The sequence below is a fragment of the Catharus ustulatus genome, chromosome 1, assembly GCF_009819885.2.
Source record: "Catharus ustulatus isolate bCatUst1 chromosome 1, bCatUst1.pri.v2, whole genome shotgun sequence".
Taxonomy (NCBI): domain Eukaryota; kingdom Metazoa; phylum Chordata; class Aves; order Passeriformes; family Turdidae; genus Catharus; species Catharus ustulatus.
Window position 1 is genome coordinate 133,154,277 of NC_046221.1, and position 21,848 is coordinate 133,176,124.

The window sequence follows — 21,848 nt, forward strand, 5'->3', positions numbered from 1 at the left end:
TGCACATGTATTTCTTGATATCCAGTAATCTTCCAACTCTCTGTCCATTCTGCCATGTACAGCTGGATTTGGATCACTATCTTAGAACAAATCAATGGTACACTAAATGGCATCTTAAAGTATAGATGCAATTGACTTTTTTTTCACTGATCATCCTAGTGTTCGATTTCTGGAAAAACAAAGATTTCTGATTTACAGAATCTCCCAGGCAGCAGATTAATAAGTATTTCTTACTTCGGACAAAGCTGCCTGATCTCAGGAAACCTCAGTGAGGTTATCCCCCAAGGAGGCGGTCACAGCTCAGGCCTGACAGAGCTGCACAGTGCTCTCAGGCACACGCTGTGACTCTCGGGGATGGCCGGCGATAATCCCTGCGCGTCCCTTCCACCTCCGCATGTTTTGTGATTCTGTGAAACTCTGAACACCGGGCGAGCTCTAAAAACCACCAAAGCCCCGCCCATGTTCCCCCGACAAGAATTCAAAGCAGTCCGGTCTGTTAACCCGGCCCCTTCCTGGCCGATGGCAGGAAGGGGCAGGTAGGCGGCAGGAAAGCGGCAGAAGGCAGCAAGGAGCCCAGCGGAGGCGCGGGGCCCGTCCCGCGCTGCCCGCGGCCCTGAGGCGGGGCCGTGAGGCGTTTGTGTCCCCGAGGCTGTTGTTGTGTCCCGGCCCAAGGCGGGAGCACTGCCGTGGGAGCCGAGGGAGGTTTGAAGCGAGATGCGGGCAGCGCGGGGGCCCGGCGGGACGGCGGGGATCCCCGGCGAGCTGAGCCTCATGGATAAGGGCGTTAAGAGGTGAGTGCGGGCGGGCCGGGAGAGGGAGGGCGGGCCGCGGCTGGGGCCGAGCTGCCCGGCTGACGGTGCGCACTTCTCCCCGCAGCCTGCGGGATGTTTCCCTGAGCTCGGACCTGCACACGCTCAACGCCCACTGCAACCTCATCACCAAGATCCAAGGGCTCGACCACCTCCGGAATCTGCAGCACTTGGATCTGTCATCAAACCAGATCCGCCGCATCGAGGGGCTCGGTTCCCTGGCTAAGCTGCGCAGCCTGAGCTTGTCCTGTAACCTGCTAACCAAAGTGGAAGGTCTGCAATGTTTATTTCTGTCCATTTAACAAGTTACAAAGGTTTCCTGAGAGTCGTCTTAAGTTTACTTCTGGAATGGTTGCATATAATTAAGGTTATACCAAGTTAGTATGGGTTAGTATGCTAACACTTTTATAAAGTAAATTTTATGATGGGTATATATGGTCTTCATAAACCTTATCATAGCAAAATGCTTTAATTTTGAAGGAAAACCTGATTTTTATATTGTGATTGTAGTTTAATGTCATAATTCGTAGTTATGATCTTTAAAGGCTCACTTTGCAAGCTTTGAATTTGATTTGAAAGTAGAGCATTCTTCCAAAAATCCCACTGATTCTATTTTTCCCCCTCATTTTGTTTAGGACTGGAAAACCTCTTTAATTTAAGTACCCTGAACTTGTCATATAATCGCATACATGATCTCTCTGGTAAGTGATGTTGCCATGTGCTGTGCAATACAAAGCATTTGTCTCACTTTAATTTTTAAAAACTTGACTAAGTGTATTTTGAGAAGTTTCTAGCACTTCAAGTGCCGGTTCAGTGAATAATTCTAATAAAGGTGGCAATTGCTGCTCTTTTCAGCTTAAAGGATTTTAACACCAAATATTGTTCTGAACTGGAATTTATTCTTCTGTGTTTGGTGAGGCCAAGCTTGTTTAGAAAGTGGTACAGTAAACATTTCAGACTTACTTCCAAACTATTCATGTCTTACATTTTTATAGAACAAAAATGCAACTTTGCCTATGATATGGAAGTTCTCTTCTGGGTCAGTTCTTACTATTTCATGCTACAAAATCAAGAGAGGTTTTAATGGAAAATTAAAATAACATTGGTAACAATTTTGTTAATGAGATTGTATTTTAAAATAACCTTTAAGGAAAAGGCTTATTTTTCCATGATTTTTGACAGTCAGAGATTAATCTGTTTCTTTAAAGTTAGCTCACATAGCTTAAGTGTTGTACTTTGTGGTAGAGTAGCATAGGCAGTTAACATGTAGACAGGGTCATGGAACAAGTATTCTCTCATTTCTAGTTATATTATTTACTGAATATTTTTCAACAAGATGCCATTTGTTCTAAATGCTATCGTCTAGGACTGTAGCAGAAAACATTATTTTCTGGTTGTTGGTTTTTTCTAAAATTTCCAGGATTTCAATCCCTTCATGGAACCAGACATAAGATTAGCCACATCGACCTTCATAGCAACTGTGTAAGCAATATTAATCACTTACTTCAGTGCACGAAGGGGCTGCGCTGTTTGACAAACCTCACGCTGGAAAGAAACGGAAAAGCCAATCCAGTTTGTCACACAGCAGGTATGGATCTGATCTTACGTAGATAATTTGTGCTCATTAGATCAGTGATTTCCTTTAAGCTGTGAGCTGTTTAATGAAGCTTGTAAATTCATTCATAAACTGGCCAGCCTGCAGAAATCTACATTCTGTCAAAATTAATTCATTTTCCATTTTAAGCAATTTTTTTTTTTCCCCACGGCATATTCTCAAAATTGTAATTTTTATGCTTTGGTAAGGCTCAGCATTTTCACTTGTGAGTCCAGAGGAGTGCCAGCAACACGAGTAGAGGAATGGAGCACCTCTCTTATGAGGAAAGGCAGAGAGAATTGGGATTATTCATCCTGGAGAAGAGAAGGGTTCAGAATGACCTAATTGTGTCTTTGCAGTACTCAAGAGGAGTCTACAAGAAGGGAGAAAGACTCTTTCCAAGCGTATGTAGTGACAGGACAAGGAGGAATGGCTTCAAACTGGAGTAGGCTTAGATTAGATATTAGGAAAAAATTATTTACTGTGAAGGGTGGTGAGGCACTGGAACAAGTTGCCCAGAATGGTTGTGGATACTCCATCCCTGGAAATGTTCAAGGACAGGTTGGATGGAGTTCTGAGCCACATGGACTGGTGAAAGGACAGGAGTGTTAATATTAGAAGCTGGAAAGGTAGAGAATTCAAAGAATGTATGTAGTGATACTGAAATGTATAGACAGGGGGCAGGCACGGGAAGTAGGTAGTCCGCTACTGATAGAGACTGCAAGAGAAAGATCAGTAACAGTTTTTCCTTCTTTTCCCACTGCTTTGGTCAGCAGTGACAGACTCTAGGATCTTTTGCAGTAATTAGCATTTTCATCTAAATAGGTGGCAGATGTTTCACTGGGCAACATCGAGACAAGTTAGAGAATGCATGTTCATACATCACTTTCAGTTGCACTTGAGCTTCTGGTTTGGGGGTAGGTTTTTCGGGCCATTAAGATGTTACACTCTTAAGTTAAAACAAGTTAAATTGTAGCATTCTTGATTGGTGTATTTAAATTTTCTTTGTGCGTAAGAGAGGAAAATCTCTTACAGGAAGGTGGAATTGGAAGATTGATGCTTTTGTGAGAGTTTAAAAGATAATTCCATTAAAAAGAGTAGGATAATAGGAATTACAACCATATAAAATAGCAACCATATCGTGACCATACAATTGATACAGGTGTAATGTATCCACAGTTCCAAAGAAACATCGGAGCTTTTTGAGGAAAGCAAAGGTTTTAAGTAATGTTTTTAAATGCACTTATGTTTTACAAATACATTCAGACACTACAGAAATAGTAACAGGACTACTAAAGGTATCTGACTAACTTAGAAAATGCCACTAGTTTTCTTCTGCAAGTATTTACATACCTTTTCATATCTATGTCTTTTGTGGCACTTTCAAAACTGCAGTGTTTTGAAAATGCTAACTTCAATGCTTTACAGTTTCATAATGCCTTATTTCTTTCACTGGCAAAGGATGAAGTTGTCTAAGCCCTTTCAAAACTTGCCTTCCCATTGTATTTGTCTGCCCTTGCACTTGGTACAACTGTTTGGGTGCAGTAGGCTGGTGTGAAAAGATTGTCTGTGCAATTGCAGTGTGCTGATGGTGGCTGGGAAACTCCTGTGTAGATCAGGACTAGGCAGGCAGTTTCCCAGTTGATTTAATTTGTAATGTTGTCTGTTGAAAGCCTTGGGTGGGGAACAATGAGAATTGTAGATCACTCACTACTTTTTTTCTTTCATTAAAAATGCAATGAATCATTTAAGGTGATGAGGTACCTAAAATACACTAGACATCATCTTGGAAGGTTGATTTCAATTTAAATGTGGTCTTTTTCTCAAGGTTATAGAGAAACTGTTCTTCAGTCATTACCCCAGCTAACAGTTCTAGATGGAAGAAATATTTCTGGTGAGTTAGTGGACCTGGCAGAAGAAAAGTGTTCAGATTTGCAGTGTTTACAAGACATTTTGGGCTCTTTGGTTTCATCTGGATGCCCTTCCTCCAGAGATCAGGTGCTGTAGTTTATGTGTACTGTTTTTTTAATTGACACATTCTGTTTTTATATTGCATGCAATGTATTAAATGCTGCAAGGGTTGTCTTTTCTTCCGATAGAGCAATGTTCCCTTACCGCTGGTGACACCACACATTGACCAGGCACTGGCTCAGTTTCGGCAACGTACAAGGATACCAGTGCAAGGTGCCACCAGCTCCTCCACAGAGCTCGTCTCATCTTCGGAACCTGAGAAGACCCAGCTTGATAAAATACTCGGTGAGATGAGGATTAGAAAAATAGAAGATCAGATTTTACAGATACTGCAAAAGGTGATTTCTTTTCTGTGATTCCACAGTAAGTTTTGTTTTTAAGATAACAAACAAAATCAGCCTTTCTGCTGAATTGCTGAACCAGACTAGCACATTTCTACTGGTATGTATGGGCTGACTGTGCTAATGTGTTCTTAGTAATTTTGAAAAGCTGGGAATAAAATCAAAACAAGCCTTTAAAACTGAAGATTGCACTTTGTGTCATGAATCATTCCATACAAAATAAAATCATAGTGTATGGGAATAGCAGAGCTATCTGATCGTGTTATATTAGAAAATTCTTTTTATGTTTGGGGGTTTTTTAATCCGGAAATATCAATATACTAACTGAACCAGGATGAAACATGAAATGCACCAAAGTGCCTGGATTATACAGTTGGTGAAAATTAATTTCACCAATAGGTCAACTTGGTCTGATACGTTTGTCATGTAATGTAGTTTGTATTGTTAAAATAGGTAACATAGGTTTGTCAGATTAGTTTGGTAGTGGTGTTTGAAAGGCTTTTTTTGGTTTTAAGTGCTGGGTTTGTTTTATATTTTTCACCAACTGCCTAAGGATTTTACCAAACTTCAGATATTTCAAAAGGAAACAAGCATCCTGGGAATACTTTAGCTTTAAAACAATAAAATATTTCGGCAAGGAGGGAAGAGATTGTAAAAGTAAAGAACTAGAAGCAATTGTTTAGTATTTTTCAAAATTATTTTTTGTGAACTTTTTTAAAAATAGGATCTGAATAAGTGTTAGAAATTAGCCAATCAGAAACTGTAAAATTTGTATCTAAAACTTTGATCTCTTCTTAGGTATCTGATAGTTCAAGACAGGAAACTGCTCCAAATGCTTTCAAAGCTAAGAGAGACACAGATCCAACTTCTGAGAGTGAAAATGAGAGTGGAAAAGAGAACAACAGAAAGGTCATGAAAGGAAGCAAGATCCCCATTTACCGTAAAACTGCCTTATCTAAAAAAGGTCATGCACGTCATCTAAAGAAGAAAATAACTGGCAGGTATCCCAGTGTTTACTATATAAAGCCAAAATGAATTAAACTGGATATTGTCAGCATGAACATAGTTTTAGCTTGAAACATTTCACTGAGAGTAGCAGATTGAGTAAATCAGGTCAGTTAATAGTGCCCTGAAAATGAGTAGCTAATGAGTTCAGTCGTTTCTCTATATAAGCCATTTCATTCTTCAGGTGAGAAGGAAATTGAACTGAAGATTCCAAAACACTTTCAAAATCTTAACAGCTTATATTTCTGTTTTTTTAAATTGTGGTGACAAAAGAATTATCCATAGATGGAAGTGAGTAATTTAAAAAATGTAAGATTCATGGTGTCAGAGCAATGGTCAAGAATATATATCCTTGATGAAGCTGAGGATGCCATATTAATTTAATTTGTATAGTAAATATCAGATGTGATGAGTAGAAGACATACAAATTGGCATATATGTTTTTCAGTCAGCCTCTGCAGTTCTACAGCTACTCTACCCTTATGAAATTATTTCATGTCTATGTGATCATGAGATGGTTTTGGGTAGCATCTGCTAGTTGTGTCTTTTTAGGGCTGAATATTTGAATTTAGCTGTTTCTGTGGTTTGATTGCAAATTATTTTCCAAATGGTTTTGAACTCTCTAGTGTCCAGCTGCTGAACAGAACGGCAAGTTTTTTTCATTTAGAAGTGTCTGAATCTGCTGTTAATGTTTAAACCCTGTATATAGGGAAGAGAAGACTTCTTCGAAGTGTTCATGCTCTAGTGAAAAAGACTCTCATTTTAAAGTAGTGGGAAGAAAAGCTGAAATACTAACTGGAAGACAGAGCAACATGGAAAAAGTAGAAGAATGTAATTCAAATCCCATAGAGGAATCAACATACCGAGTAGGTTTTGCATCATTTCAAGTTAAGTATGAGCGTATCTTCATCTGAACCTTGGTCAAACTAGAACTGGAGATGACAAAAATAATTGCATGTAGATATTATCAGAAGTAGTGGAGTTCTTGTAGTGTCAGTTGGGAGAGGATATATTTTATTTCACTTTTATGGGAGTTTTTGGCCTGGTCACTTGCACTTTCTTCTGTCATCCATGAATTCCAGAAAGACAAAAAAATCTTGTTCTACAGTTATACATTTTGTTTGTCATTTTTGGCTATGCTTGAATATTTCCTAATAAGTTGATGCTTATCACATTCTTGCTAAGGCACTGATTCAAGAACTGGATCAGGAGAAAGAAAGGAGGTGGAAAGCAGAGCAAGCAGAGAAGAAACTATTAGAGCATGTCAATGAGCTACAAAAGCATGCAAAAGAAGAAAAGAATATTCAGAGTATGGCTGTATACAATACAGACAGGTAGGGAAACAGTGCTGTAGTCGAAGAGTTTGTTTTGGTGGTTTTTTTTAGTTTCCAATAATTAATTTCATAGGCTTAAGAAACAAGGACAGCTTTAAACAATATACTTGAGAATACTGAGAATTTCTCTCAGTGTTACCTAGTGAAATTCCCTACTGCAGCTTTCATCCTGTTCTTGTCATAGAACAGTATCAGTATGCCACTTTCCTCCATTTCTAGCCATTACCATCTGTATCATAACTGTACCTTCAGTTCAAGCTCTAGTAGCTGTCCCATATCATACTTCTGCCTTCTGTGTCCCAGTCTCCCTTTCCACATATACCTAGAGCATTCTTTGCTTTTTTCTGTGCAGCACATTAGAACAAAAATGTTTCTGGCCAGCCAGAGTTGGCCCACAGGCAGTGCAGGGCAGGCCTAGCGTATCTTCAGAGAAATGGTTGTCACCATGCTTGTGTGTTCTGAGCAGCAACCTTTTTTTTTAAAAGATGTCCTTACTTTTTTTTTTTTTTTTAAAGATCTCCGTATTTTTGGAGATGACTGCTCCATATGTCTTTTTTTCAACTGCATTTTATTTATCAAAGCCATATTTTCTTTCTTTTAGGAAGAACCAAGTCATGTGCTTCCTGAGTTACCATCCATGACTAATTCTGAATATTTCCCCTTTTTCCCTTTTTAAGTTCACTTCCTACCTTTATATTATACCCATCTACATTTATACCATCTTCTATAAGAGGCTTATTATGTTCCTGTAAAGCAAAGTAATACTGGAATGTAATTTCCTAAAGACATATCTAGGAGGTTGTCTCTGTCTCGGGATTTTTAAAATGAATCTCCATACAGCAGTGCTACACGACTTAAGTAACAGTTTGTCTTTTTAAACAGTTTTATATGACTGCTAATAATAGTAGAACTCAGTAAAAAACAAGATATGTTGCTACAACAGCTACTAATGTCTTTTTCTCAATGTATTTGGCATCAAACTTAAAGTAAAATGTTTGTAATACAACTTTGTGTTTATTCTCAGGTTAAAGGAATTGATACTGGAAGAGAGAGCTGCCAAAGCAAGACTACAAGCACATGTCCAACAGTTGAAAGGTGAAACTGAAAGGCTTGCTAATGAACTAAAACAGGCAAAAAATAAAGAAGCAGAATATCAGAAGACCATGCAAGCTTTAGAAGAAACACTATCCAAGATGGAGACACAGAGATTGCAGCAACGAGCAGCAGAGGTAAATATTTTTCGTGAGTAAATGATGCAATGACAACAAGGTGGCTACCACAGTTCCTGAAAGAAATACTAGATTTTTACCAGCATTGAGTCTTGAGTTTCCCACAATAAAACCTTGGGCCTTTTTTCTGCATAGGTATCCATTTTAATAGCCAATTGTATTTTATAAATGGTGGCCTTAAGATAAAGGAGAACGAATCCTATGTACTTAACACTAAGAGTTGATATTTTCTGAAAATACTGAGGGACAAAGACAAGTTTTTAAAGTTCTAAGTTCAATAGACATCTTACTACTGGGATGGAAATCTGGTGAGTAGAATTAGATGCTTTTAATTGCAACCAGAACAAAACACTAATTGCTGAGAATGTTTAAGATTTAATTTGTGTGATGTTATGTGTTTGTTTGGGATTTTTTGGTTTTGTTTTTACAGCTGGAGAAGATAATGATGCTTTTGTAGTGAGACACTCTTTGTTGAATATAAAAATATATAAGATCAAGATGCTGGACCAGATACTGCCACTGTTTCTTTCTGAAAAATTTATTTCTGAATTTTCAGTGTTCTCCAATATCTATTCCTTTTGTCTGCTTACATTATTATGTTAGTCCATTCCTGTGTCACTGAACTTAGAGGAAATGAATCTTAACACAGCCATCCTGAAAACTCTTTGGACTGATAGTGTGATGCTCTAGGAAGTGGGGTTCAGGTTCCCTGGAAGGAATGAGAATCAGGGAGTGTGCTTCAGGCACACTCTTTGGGCACTTGAGTGGCTCTTCCATTTCTTCTTTAGCTGTAGATATCCTGGAGCTATTATGGAATCTAGAAGTGACCTTCATTTTAGATCAGGTATCTGCCTGTCAGTTTGAAAAGTACTAAATTTAGTGATTTGGAGAACAGGAGAGTGGGATTTGCATGTGTGTGTGGGTTTTTTCTGTCCTATAAGAATGGAAACACCTTATTAATGTATGAGGCTTTTATTTTTCCTTCAATGAGTTTGTAGAAATAAGTCATTTTTTTTGGTGGTAGTAACATTGTTTTTATTAAGGGAAGATTTTTTGTTCCTGTCTTTAGGATCCTGTAACAAATACTCCTTAATAATTATGTTTCAAAGAATAATCATGAGGCTCTTAAAACTAAATCCTCTTTTTGAGTGTTCAGATTTAACATACTTTGGGCCTATTTTATCAATTCCAAGATTAAGAAATTCTAGAGCATTTCAGAGAGCTTTCTCATTGTACATCCTGGCATTTACTTTCAGTGGTTAATTATGGGTACTCCATGTAGCCACCAATGTTGAAGGCCTTCAGGCAGCATTACTAGATGACTTCTTGAAGGGATTCAAGATTCAGCATGAGTACATTTACTATGCATCTAAATGTGTACCCTGTTCCCTTGTTCTACCTTGACATTTTTGTCAAAATGTGTTCCCACTTGACATTTTTTAAGTGCTTCAATTTAGGAGAGAATTGCTTCTCTTCTTCCACAAAACAAAGGAATACAGTGTGGTGTGTCTAAAAGTTGCTCATTAAGCTATTCATGAAAAGGTCTAACATATAGAACATAAGAACTTTGCCTTCTGAAGTGTCCTGATTTTGAATTACCATTTAATGAGTAATCAAAACCATTTTTATAATATTTGTCATATCTTTTTTCTTCATGTTGAATCAGAACAGAGTTTTGTATTTAAAAGGCTTAAGTCTGTAAAATGGAATTACTCATGAAAGCTTGCATTGAATGGAAAAAGTGGAGTATGCCATCTGCTGTTTATACTGATTCTACATTTTTTGTAAAATCATTAGAAAGCAGCTCTGTTCAGCAACTCTAAACTGTACAAATCAGAATGATGGAGATTTTTACAAAAGTGGAGTGTTAAAAAAATTAAGTTAATGTTGAATACATCTAAAAATGTTCAAAAATAAAACAAGTCTTAAAAGAGTTTCTAATTGAGGAAATCATTCTGCCAATACCCTCCCACTTCTGCAGGACACCTTGAAGTTCTTTACAAATTAGGTAAACACCCTTGGTTCTTTATTAAAGTAGCTTTTTGAGTTGAAGGAAGTTAAGACTTTATTTTAAACATCTTGTCTTAAATTTCTTCAAGTGTTACAGTATACATTAAGAAAAAAATAAGAAAAAAAACTCAAACAAAAAAACTCTTAGAAAGTACCTGTTCCTTTGTGTTCTAGTATAAAACATGAAGACTAGATTAAAGTTGTAAGAAAATCTTGCTCTTGTCTTTATGACACAGTTGAAACAGGTGCAAGAAGCAGAGCTTAAAGCATCAGCAAATGAAAGAGAAGTGCAGTTACTTCGAATATCTGTCCGACAACAGAAGGAGAAGGTAAAACATCTACACGAGCTTCTGGTATTAAGAGAGCAAGAACAAAGGTATGGGGTCATTATTTCTTTTCACAAGTTAATAGAGATGCTTGTGTTGCCAGCATGTCTTTTTGTTCTCAAGTACAGGTGTGTTTTTGTTTGGGTTTGGGTTCGGGTTCTTTTAGGGTTTTTTGATTAGTGGGAGAGATGGTCTTTGTAAAAATGTAGATGTGTTCCTACACATTTTCTTGCTCATTTAAGAATATCTTGTAGATTCCTGATTCATAAGTTCATGTAAGCAACTTCCAGCCTTTCATGTGAAAGGTTCTTGTTTTAGAACATGGCTGAATTCTTTATTTTATGCTTGATCTGTAATCCAGGAATAATCAGATAAAAATAAATTGTATTTGAATTACGGTCTGAAGAGCTGTATATGCTACAATAACACAAAAGTGTTCAAAAAAATCAAATCAGCCTCTTCCTTGTTGGGTAGAGGGTGAGTTACTTGCCTGACTGTTTTCCTCTTTGAAAATTTCCCTTTTCTGGAGAATACTTGACACTAAATTCTGTGGTGTTCAGCTAATACAATCAAATATGTGCACAAACAATATCAAGAAGTATCATGAGGTACAGTATTATGTAAGGAAGGTTCTTAATAAAATAAGGTGGTTAAATTTGCTAAATTTTACAGGGGAAAATGGATTCAGTTATCAAGAAAAATGCAGGTTCAGATGAGATGAATCTTACAACTTTGTTTTGAGAACTTTCAATAATTACTTCATAAAGCTCCAAAAGACATAACAGGAAGGACAGTGGAAATTTTATTTTATAATTTTTTGCTTTAAAGTAGATGAACAGGGAAGTTTTGAAGTATAGGGTACATTTGCGTCAACATTGGCCTTTTAGGTGCCTGTTGCTGCTACTTTTCAGGTTTTGGGTCTAAGTGAATAGCAGCAGTTGTTGGGTAAGGGTGAAAGGAATGACTGACTGCAAAAGAGTGTGTTTGGCTGTACAGGGCTTTTCTCTGATTCCAGTGTCACTTCCAGATGTTTGTTAACAGCAAAACAAACAAGTGCTAAATCACAGCAAAAGCACAATTGGATAATTTCTACAAATGTTTGAATTAAAAAGTTAGGATATTCCTTTGGGTGTTTTTAACAGTAATCAACAGAATGTTCTTCATGCTGGGGCCATTGTCAGAGAAGACTGAAGGCTGTCTGTGAGATGAAGGAATTTATCCCATTTATTATGTAATTGATTATCCTTGTTCAGTAAGACCAAGGAAATTAATTAGACAGATCCTGCAGTTCATGTCTCAAGTGTATGCCTGATAATTTCAGGAAAGAACTTGGATCCCGAGTTGCTTTAAATGGACCTGAATTTCAAGATGCTTTGTCAAAAGAAGTGGCTAAAGAGAAGCAGAGGCATGAACAGCATGCTAGAGAATTGCAGGAGAAAATTAACATGTCAAACCAGAAGTATAGAGAGTTAGAAGATGAATTTCGTTTAGCTTTAACTATTGAAGCAAAAAGGTTTCAAGAGGTAAGACTAAGAGAACATTTCATTTTACACTAGGTGGGGTTGTAGTTCTCTTAAATGTGTTGGATTTGGGTGGATGTTCTGGGTGTGGTTTTTTGGTGTTCTCTTGGGTTGGTTTTTTGTCCCTATGATCTTTGTTCCAAGGATTCATGCAAAAATACTGATAGAAAGGTTTGAAATATCAGTTATTAGAACAATGACAGCAAATGGCAAGTCAGTGCTCAAAAACCCCAAAATCAAAAGAAATTTTAAAAACCCCTTGTCTGATGTTATTAATTTATTTTAAAATATGTTGACCTCCATTTAGAATATATTTAATTAGAGTAATACCTCTTATTTTGTTTGTGTTTTGATAAGGTTATAGTTGAATATATATACAAGTGTATTTAGTAATACAGTTCCTTATTGCCTAAATTGTCAAAATTGAATTTTGGATATGCATTTTGAAACTCAAATTCAAAACTTACTTGCTAAATTCCTTAGATAATTTATTTCTGTGGCTAGTATTTATATATGTTTTATATGTTAAATATAATATTAAATACTTCACCTTAAACTTGGCTTTCTTTGCTTTAAATAAGTTTTAAGTAGATAGGAGAAGAGGGGAAAGAAAAGACAGGGGTTTTACCCTTCAAATCTTTCTGTTGCAAGAGAAGAAGGCTTGAATTAACTTCATCCTTCTTTTGAGATTTTAATGTCAATTTTAACAATGAGATTAAATCAAAGCATTGTTTTTAGTTCCCAAATATGGTTTTTCTGCTCTGGTTCTCATCCACCCAATTTTTTTTTTCTGCATCTGGGGGTTCTTTTTTGTTTGGATTTTGTAATGTTTTGTTGGGCTTGGGTTTTTTTTTTTTTTACAAATATGTGGCTGGGTAGAACCAGTTTTTCAAGTTGAAGTTTCACGAACGAACCAGGAGAAAACCGGTTTCAGTTATTCATTGATTTCATATACAGTTGGTGTCTTCACTTGAAATTCAAATGTCACTTGTGTTTATGTATGCACAGTTTGTTTCGAAATGTTAGCATTTTTCAAGTCTTGTCTCATAAAATTTTAGGTAAAACAGGATTTTGAAAAAGTTTCTGCTGATCTAGTTGAACACAAACAAGCCCTCTTTGAGTTGGAGCTAAGGGAAAAAGACATGGCAAGTCTGATCCAAGACCTGACAAACTTGGTGGAAGAACAAAAAGCAAAAATTGCAGAATTAACAAAATCAAACGAAGAAGCTACAGCAAACCTAAAGGTATTTGTTTCAGAACCTTTCAATGACAAAAATTATTTTTTGTGGTGTTTCAACTACAAAAGTGAATGATTCCATGCAAGCTTGATTAACTAAGACACAGGTTTCCTGTTGCACTAAAACCCAGTAGTGCACGCCAGCCTTTATTCTTGCATCTTGCGTTTCTACTTCTCACAAACACTGCTCCCCATATAGAAAAATATCAACTCATTCATGTTTTGGAAAGTGCACTCCTTGCCCCATAGCAGTTTGTATACATCAGTTGTGTGTGTGTGTGTATATATATATAATCAAAATTACATTAATAGCCCTAACCCCTTGTAAATTCAAAGAAATGGAACATGCTTCTGCATTGGTCACTGTATACGAAGTAAAAATGTAATTGAACAAATAATGCAGTGTAGTTATTATTAGCAGCTTAGTATCTCCTAGTTGTATAATATTAGAAGTATTATTTATTATCTACTGCTTGTCAAATTTTCATCTTTAATACTGTGGGCACAGTTGCTTTGTGGTATTTTGTGGTACTTTGTGGTACATATTCTAGTACTAGTCTATTATCTCTAATTTTTTTTCAATCTTAAGGACATAACTTTTGAATGGCTGTGTGATGCAGTCCAGCTTTGTGCTAAAACTTGGGTGGCAGTACAATCTCTGCACAGCTGTTTCTAATCTCCCCTCTACATGTTGTTGTTATGGTGCCCAAACATTTTGTTGTTGTGCAGAATAGGATTCTGTCAGTCACTGATGCTTTTAAGAAAAAAATTGAAAAATACCTATATTAAATACCTGTAAAACAAAAAGTAGCTGGAATAATGGAAGATACATATTGCTGGAAGTGAAAGTACATCGCAGCTTCTGTCTTCTGATTCAGTTTTTAATATCTTTACTTACTCTTTTGCTTTCTTGACTTGTGCATTTGTATGGGTTTTTATGATGACATTGATACTTTGGAGTGGGTATTTAGAAGTCAGGTTTACATTTTTCTGGGATGGAAGTATGTCTTCTTGAAGCAAACATTTGTGGAATGAGATGCAGATAGAACCCTCAATGCAAGCAGAGTATTTGTCAGTTAACTTCATTTGGTGTATATAAGGATTACTTTCCTAACCCCATAGTATTGATTTGAAATTTTGAATATTGTTTTAAATTATTCTTACTGTCTTTTCCCAATGTTTGTTCATACAGTGTCGAACTGGAGAACTTGAAACTGTGGTTGAGGAGGACAAACAAAAAGCTGTTCAAGTTGAACATCTAAAAAAGGAAAATAGAGAACTTATTTCCCAGCTGACAGCCCAGGAATCTGTGATTGATGGATTAAAAATGGAAAGAAAAATATGGGGGCAGGAGTTGGCAGAACAGGGTAAAATAGTGGGGTATTTTCTTTTGCAGAAAAAATGGTGGTGTTCAGTATCTTACATTTCAAATAAACACTCCAATATAGTTTTAATCATGACAGGGTCCTTGGATGCCTTCTTGATCTTATCCAGTTGTAAAGATGATGTGCAAAAATAGATGTTCTGTGGCACATGGCCTGATACAGGATTTGTAACAACAGTTGTGAGTCACCTGTGAATACAGTTTATCTGTTTCCTGAAAATGTGAAAGTACCCTAAAGTTGTACAAACAACTTTTAAACTTGAAGCTAGAAAAACAAGATATGTAAATAATGCTATGCAATGCTTCTTGTCTAGCAGGGAAGTCTAATATGGGAATTTCAGGATATATCTTAAAAAGAATGTTAAATGCTGGGAGAAAAGAACAAGTTTGGGCATTTTTCATTTTTCTGTATTCCTGTGACTCAGCACCACCTTGTGGTCTTTTGGGATCTGTAAGTATTGGTGTCAACTATTTTTCAGAGAAGTTTTCAAAAAGGATAAAAGACAGGCCTTCAGTTCTGCATTTTTTCTTAAGTGTTACCTACCTACAGATTCAATCCCTACAGTGCTTCCACTGGGCAAAATAGTCAACACTTAGGTTTGTAAGGCTCTTACCTTTGCCTTCCCCAGCCCAATCTCCCAACATTCCACATCTTAAAATAATCTATAAGATGAGTTGCTGTAATGTTAATATCCTGTTTTGTCCAGGAGCTCATCTTGCACAAGATCGGGGGAAACTGGAGGCAAAAATTGAAGCTTTAACAAATGAGATTGACACGTTAAAAAAGCAAAAAGAACAGGACAGTGACACCATAAAAATTAAAAACAAAATAGTGGATGATCAGACAGAAACAATTAGGAGACTAAAAGAAGTAAGTGCCATATCTGACAATTTGTGTGCTTGACTTTCATTGCATGTCTTAATTTTAGTTATCACAAAGCCTGTGATAAAAGTTGAGTCTGCACTCGTAGTTTTCCAACTCACAAATCACAAGCAGGCTGTCAGTGGCAATTCATTCCACTGACAGTAGAAGAGGGCTTTTTATTAAATTGATACACAATGATGCTACTTTGATGCTACATCTCTCATTAAATCATATTTATGTACAGACTTTCTTCTCTTTGCCTCACTTCAGTTTATTCTTGATAATGATTTTGAGAGGTGAAACTAGGATAGCGTAATTCTTCCTGAGTGTTTAAAAGAAAAGAAAAATAATTTTTAAAAATTTGCTGCACATTTATTTTACAACATAATTTTTTTTGTTCTTGTAAAACAGTATTTTGCCAGCAGAGGTAATATGTTTTGTCCCAATAATTCTATTTGTCTCATTTAGATACTTAAAACTTTAGCCCCAAATTTTATAGCATGTTTTGTCAGTCAAAGTTAGATGCATTACTCATTACAGATTGTGAGCTCAGTGACTTACATACAAGTTTTTTATTCAGCTCTTATGTAGAATAAGAGTTCAAAATAAGTTCTTTCTTGTCTTGCTTTCAACTTCAAATTTATGGTTTGATGGGTTTTTTTTTAAATTCAGACTTCTTTCAGATGAAGATTCAGTAACTGACTATCACTTTACTAAGTCTTCTTCATACATTCAGAAGAGCAAACTCTCATGTTCTTCTCTGTTTTATTCCATCGTAGACTAAAGACATACTCTTAAGGGGTAACAATAAAGTTAAGGGAGTTTACGTGTTCTAAAATATTTGTCTTTTAAAGGGCTTACAAGAAAAGGATAAACAAATTAAAAAAAAACATGAAGAAAATTGGGAAGCTCAGAAATTGCTTCAAGTACAGTTGGATGAAAAAGCTGCTGAATGTGAAAAGCTAATGGAAAAATTAGAAAGGCAAAATGAAAGAAAAGAGGAATTAAAGCAACTGCTAGAAGAAAAAGAAGTAGAACTTGATGACATTAAGAATGCACACAGGTGATACATACAAATCACAATGATTCTTTGGGATCATTGTATGCAACACTGCTCTGAAGTTATTCTATAGTCAGAGAGTACTCACTTGCTATTAAAACTCACAGAAATGAGGGAAAATGGAAGCATGAAAAACTTATCTGCCTTCCTAAGAAGTGGTGTTTACATTAATTGTAAATATGTGTGGGTTTTTTTCAGTGCACTGAAAAAGAGGTGGCAAGGTAAAGGAGAGCTATTAAGCCAGCTGGAGGTGCAGGTTAAACAAATGAAGGAGAACTTTGATTTCAAAGAGAAGAAGCTGATTGAAGAGAGGGATAAAAGTCTTCAAACTCAAAGGTGAACACTTTAATAGTTTATTTTGTGACTGCTCAGTTACTGTAGAGTTGCACTATTAATAACTGCAGAAATGTTCCACTATATGGTGAAAGAATGTGTAATAACTTTTTAACTGCTTGGTGAGCCTAGTTACAAACTGGGCCTAGAAGGAATTCTTGCTGTAGTGGTGACATACTTCATGGAACTGGCATTCAGTTACAGCATTTGGCATCTGAACTTCTAAATTTCCATTTTCTTTGAAATTTACCTCATACAATTGGCCTCGTCCCATCACTCCAACCTGCCCCAATCCCTTCTGTAGAGCCTTCCTGCCCTCCAGCAGATCAATACTCCTGCCCAACTTGGTGTCTGTTAATCACTGTTTGAATCTGTGACTATTTCTAAATCGCCTGTCGTTCTTTTCCCATACAAATAGCAAGATTTTTAATTTATTGTCCTATTCCTCTTGTACTGTCAATTTCTTTGATCAATTACAGTAATTTCACAACCATAAGGCACACCGGACTATAAGGCGCACCCCCGGGAGCCGGCACATTTCGCAACTTTGTAGATCAGATAAGGCGCACCGGACTATAAGGCGCACTTTTTTTTTGCAGCGAGGAGCTGCGCGGCGCCCAACAAAGTAACAAATTAGTAACAGAATCGCGCCATCGCGGGTTTACTGGCATGTGCTCAAATTGGAAACATTTTAACAGATTGGGGCTGCATTTAAAGGCTACACCAGGCTCCCTCCCCATGCGCGGGCGGGCCCGGCACTCTTGCACGCCGCTGACGCCGGCTGGCATGGCTCAGGACTGCCCGCGGTTCGGGGCGGCAGGGGACTGCCCATGGCCACCAGGCAGGAGCCGGGAAGGAGCTGGGAGAGAGCCCACAGAGAGCGGGGAGAGAGCGGAGGCAGGCAGCCGGCAGACAGCGGGGACACAGCCAGGAAACAGCAGGCAGAAAGCAGAGGCAGATGCCCGCAGACAGCGGGAATACAGCTGGGACCAGCCGGGAGCTCTAGCCACAAGGAGGGAGCCGGACTGCCCATGGGGAGGGACTGCTCGCTGGCAGCTGGGATCTGGTGTGGTCCATGTCGAACTCACTCTCGCTGTTAACAACCACCCTCAGTAACACCTTCACCCATGGGTAGGCAAGAAGCTTTTCTCTGATTGGTTTATTGTGGTCAGAAACGCCGGTCCCGGCTTCCCCCTGGGATTGTTTGGGCGTGGAGATTTAGACAAATCCCGCATTTCTGACCACGATAAACCAGTCAGAGCAAAGCTTCTTGCCTGCACGGAGGTGAAGGTGTTACTGAGGGTGAGTGTTACTGGTGAGCGTGAGTTCGGCATGGCTCCACAGAGGAGACTAGCTTACGACGCACATTTTAAATTAAAAGGAATCAACCATGCAAAACAACATGGAAATAGAGATGCAGCTAGGGAATTTTTTTGGGGAGTTTTTTCCCTTCACTCTTCTCAAACCTGGGAAAACAGCCCTGGTGGTGCCATCTCGCTTCACTGCTCCAGTGCTTACAGACGCTGAGTGCAATACTCGTTAGCATGTCCTCCTGTCGAGTAAACGAAGAGCAGTTCCCGGGAGACTCAGAGACAGACCAATACCAGAGGACATGCTGAGAAGGGCGACCACACCAGATCCCAGCCGCGGATGAACAGCCCTGAACCACGGCATTCCCGAACCACAGGCAGTCCGGGTCCCTCCCTGCGGCTGCAGGTCCCGGCTGTGTCCCAGCTCCCCCGCTTCGGCTGCAGTTCCCAGCGGGTCTTGGCTCCCGCGTAGTGGCCGCACCTCCCGCCAGTCCCAGCTCTCTCCCCGCACAGCAGCCACGCCTCCGGCGGGTCCTGGCTCAGCTCACACTTCCGGGGTGGCAAATGTCACAACTTTGTCCATCATATAAGGCGCACCGGACTATAAGGCGCACTTCCAGGTTCGAGGGAAAATTTTAGTCAAAAGGGTGCGCCTTATAATCATGAAATTACTGTAATAGTTAAATATGAGATTATACAGAAACAAGTACTCATAATCCAGAAAATTATTTCATATGCTTCTGGAATGATGGAATGAAAGTTTGCTAGACTGATGCCTGTGATAAGTTTAGATTCTTACTGTCATTTCTACTTTATTCTTTGGCCCCCTTCTCATGATTTTCTTGCATCCTCCCAACTATTCTTGAGAAAATACCAGCTAGTTAATAAGACTGCATTAAAAAAAAAAAAAAAAACAGAACCACAACAAATAACAATAACAAGCCAAAAAAACCAAACCACCTTAAATAGTCAATAGTATTGGGATTTGGTATTGTTAAAAGATCAATAGTGAAATTGATATTTTTGTTCTAAATAATTCTGGTTTTTTTCAGAATTTTGTTGTAAATTAATTGTATAAATTTGCCTTATTTTTTGTTCCTACATATTTAAAAATTATCCTCTAAAAGCAGAATTTGCTTGAAGTTAAAGAAATGCTTCTTTGCAGCGAAGGAGACACTTTTCTGTTTCTGTGAGACAGGCTCACAGGCCATTCACAGGATCACACTGTTCATTCACTCCTTGGAAACCAAAAGCATAATAAGGAGATGTTTGAAAACAGGTGGAGTTCTCAGCCATGTTGACAGTAGCAATCCCTAATCTTCATATCCTTTGCTAGTGATTAAATGCCTCTTCTAAGAGAATGCCAAAAGTCCTAAACACAGTGCATAAAGCTAGAACATGTACTTGAGAAAACAGAACATTTCTGCCAATATATGTCTTCATGCTTAAGTTATTAAAACCTTATTAAAGGCAGAGTTGGACAAAGCAAAATACTTCAGTTGTTTGCAGGACTTTGATTTATTTTTTTTCAATCTTTTTTTAGGATTGCTGTGGAAAAGCTTCATAAAATGGATAATGCTTTCAGAAAACAACTTGAGTCAGTGTTGGCAGCACATCAGAAAGAACTCTTGCACCTGGAAAATGAAAAGGAAAAACAAATTGAAGCAGCAAATGAAAAAGTAATTTTAATACTCAATTCATACATTTATTGTATTTGCATTTTTATTCTACAGCTCTAAAAGAGTGGTGCTTGGAAGTCTCCTGTTTGAATCTATCAGGCTGACTCTGGATGGAAACAGTCCTGGTTTAATACTCAATCTTTGCACAGCAAGAAAATCTCTCAACTTGTGTCATTGTAATGTTTTATATTCAAGAAAAGTAAAGCTCCATGCTATGCAGCTATTATGAATCAAGAGCTAACATTTCCTTATCTATATAGGCAATAGTAATGATGACTATGCCAGATAATCCCTTTAACTCACCTATGTCAACCTTAACTCTTCCTGTTTCTGTCATCTACTGCATTCTTAACATGACAACTGGTGCTTTTTTCCCATAGTAAGTTTTCTGGATTGATACAGTACTTGCTACCTCCTAGCAGATTAATACATGTTTCTAAAGAAAAAATTCTGCTACTGCATCCACTATCAAGAGTAATGCATTGCATATTCAGACATAAGCATATAACCCTTACATTGCTTATCAGTGTTAAAAATTGCCAAGATTATGTGGGTTTAGGTGTACTAAGAAAAGAAAGAATTCTACTTCATCTCTGTGTCCTCTTTCAGGTCTACTCTGTTGAAGAAGAAATGCGAGAGCTTCTGCAAGAAATGGCAAACAATAAAAAAGTCATGGAAAGTAAAATACGACGACTTACACATGCATTGAATGATATTCAACAAGGCTTTGAAGGTTATTAATATTTATATTAAAAATGTATATTACTCAAGCAGTTTCATCTACTACAATGTACCTTTTTTTGTTTTCTAGAGAATTAAGTTTTTGTTATATATTTTGATAGTTCAGGTAGCAGACAAATGTTTTTACATTATTTTCATAATAAAGAGTTATTTCTAAAGAGTTTTTTTTTTGTTTATATTAACTGCTGTCAAAATGGGTCAAAACATGTATAATGAAAATCATCCTATGTAATTAGGAATTAGAATGTTTAATAAGAAAAAGGGAGGTTGGAAAGTTTTAAGCCAAGAGCTTGAAGCTTTGCTTCAGTGAGGTCAAGATTCTTGTAAAGAGAGAACCAAGAATCTTGAATCACAGAAGGGCTTGGTTTGAAAGGGACCTTAAAGATCATCCAGCTCCAACACCTCTGCCCTGGGCAGGGACACCTTCCACTAGACAGAGTTATACAGAGCCCCATCCTACCTGGCCTTGAATACTTCCAGAGATGGGGCATTCACAACCTTTTTGCACAACCTCTTCCAGTGCCTCACCACCCTCGCAGTAAGGAATTTTTTCCTATTAGCTAATCTAAACCAACTATTTTACAGTTTAAAACCATTTTCCCTTCTCCTGTCACAACATCCCCTTGTAACTAGACTCTCTCCATCTTTCTTGTACCTGAAAACATGTTTAATCTGCCACTGTTGAAGAATGTGCAACTACAGCAACTTAAGAGTGGCTTTTTTGGCAACATAGTTTGGTTTTCTCTGCAGCAGTAAGTTTCCTACCAGGCTTATGAAACAGGAGATAATGATCTAAGAGCTTCTCATAGAAACAAAACATAAGCCTTATGTTAATATTTTGTTACACTTATTTCACTGTGGAGGCTTTACCATCTCCACTGTACTTTGGCATTTACTTCATTTGCTTCTTCTCAGATCATAAACTGTTACTGAACTACTCCGTCCTCTGAAGCATTTTCATGCTTCTCTAGTAAAGAGATCTGTGAACAGTAAAATCACGGGGACAGGCTGGTACACCAGGTGGAGCTGCTTCCTCCCCCTTGCACCTCGCAGTAGCTGAAGCAGAGTTCTGTTGCTCCAGTGACCGTAGCAGCCCCTAA

General features: G+C 37.8%; 1 protein-coding gene across 3 annotated transcripts; it reads left to right on the forward strand.

The window, feature by feature from the left end:
- The first annotated feature begins 303 nt into the window (after window positions 1-303).
- On the forward strand, window positions 304-20,909 carry LRRCC1 (leucine rich repeat and coiled-coil centrosomal protein 1). 3 transcript variants are annotated; one of them, XM_033073176.2, is made up of 19 exons: window positions 320-791; window positions 877-1,082; window positions 1,445-1,510; window positions 2,230-2,397; window positions 4,232-4,401; window positions 4,503-4,712; window positions 5,514-5,716; window positions 6,430-6,586; window positions 6,906-7,054; window positions 8,079-8,283; window positions 10,530-10,669; window positions 11,941-12,142; window positions 13,198-13,383; window positions 14,569-14,743; window positions 15,468-15,631; window positions 16,480-16,688; window positions 16,884-17,021; window positions 19,872-20,007; window positions 20,617-20,909. In XM_033073176.2, the coding sequence occupies exons 1-19, from the start codon at window positions 715-717 to the stop codon at window positions 20,746-20,748; spliced, it is 3,093 nt and encodes a 1,030-aa protein (XP_032929067.1). In that variant the 5' UTR covers window positions 320-714; the 3' UTR covers window positions 20,749-20,909. The 3 variants fall into 3 exon arrangements, with proteins under 3 accessions (XP_032929075.1, XP_032929067.1, XP_032929085.1); XM_033073184.2 differs by lacking the exons at window positions 16,480-16,688; window positions 19,872-20,007; window positions 20,617-20,909 and having other exon boundaries at window positions 304-791; window positions 16,884-17,005; XM_033073194.1 differs by lacking the exons at window positions 320-791; window positions 877-1,082; window positions 1,445-1,510 and having other exon boundaries at window positions 2,313-2,397; window positions 4,232-4,297.
- The last annotated feature ends 939 nt before the right edge of the window (window positions 20,910-21,848 follow it).

Excerpts from the sequence above, each read along its gene's own strand:
- LRRCC1 (XM_033073176.2), top strand. The coding sequence starts at position 715 with ATGCGGGCAGCGCGGGGGCCCGGCGGGACGGCGGGGATCCCCGGCGAG. Across the intron at positions 14,744-15,467 it reads GCAGGAGTTGGCAGAACAGG|GAGCTCATCTTGCACAAGAT; the intron begins GTAAAATAGTGG and ends TGTTTTGTCCAG. Across the intron at positions 20,008-20,616 it reads TTGAAGCAGCAAATGAAAAA|GTCTACTCTGTTGAAGAAGA; the intron begins GTAATTTTAATA and ends GTCCTCTTTCAG.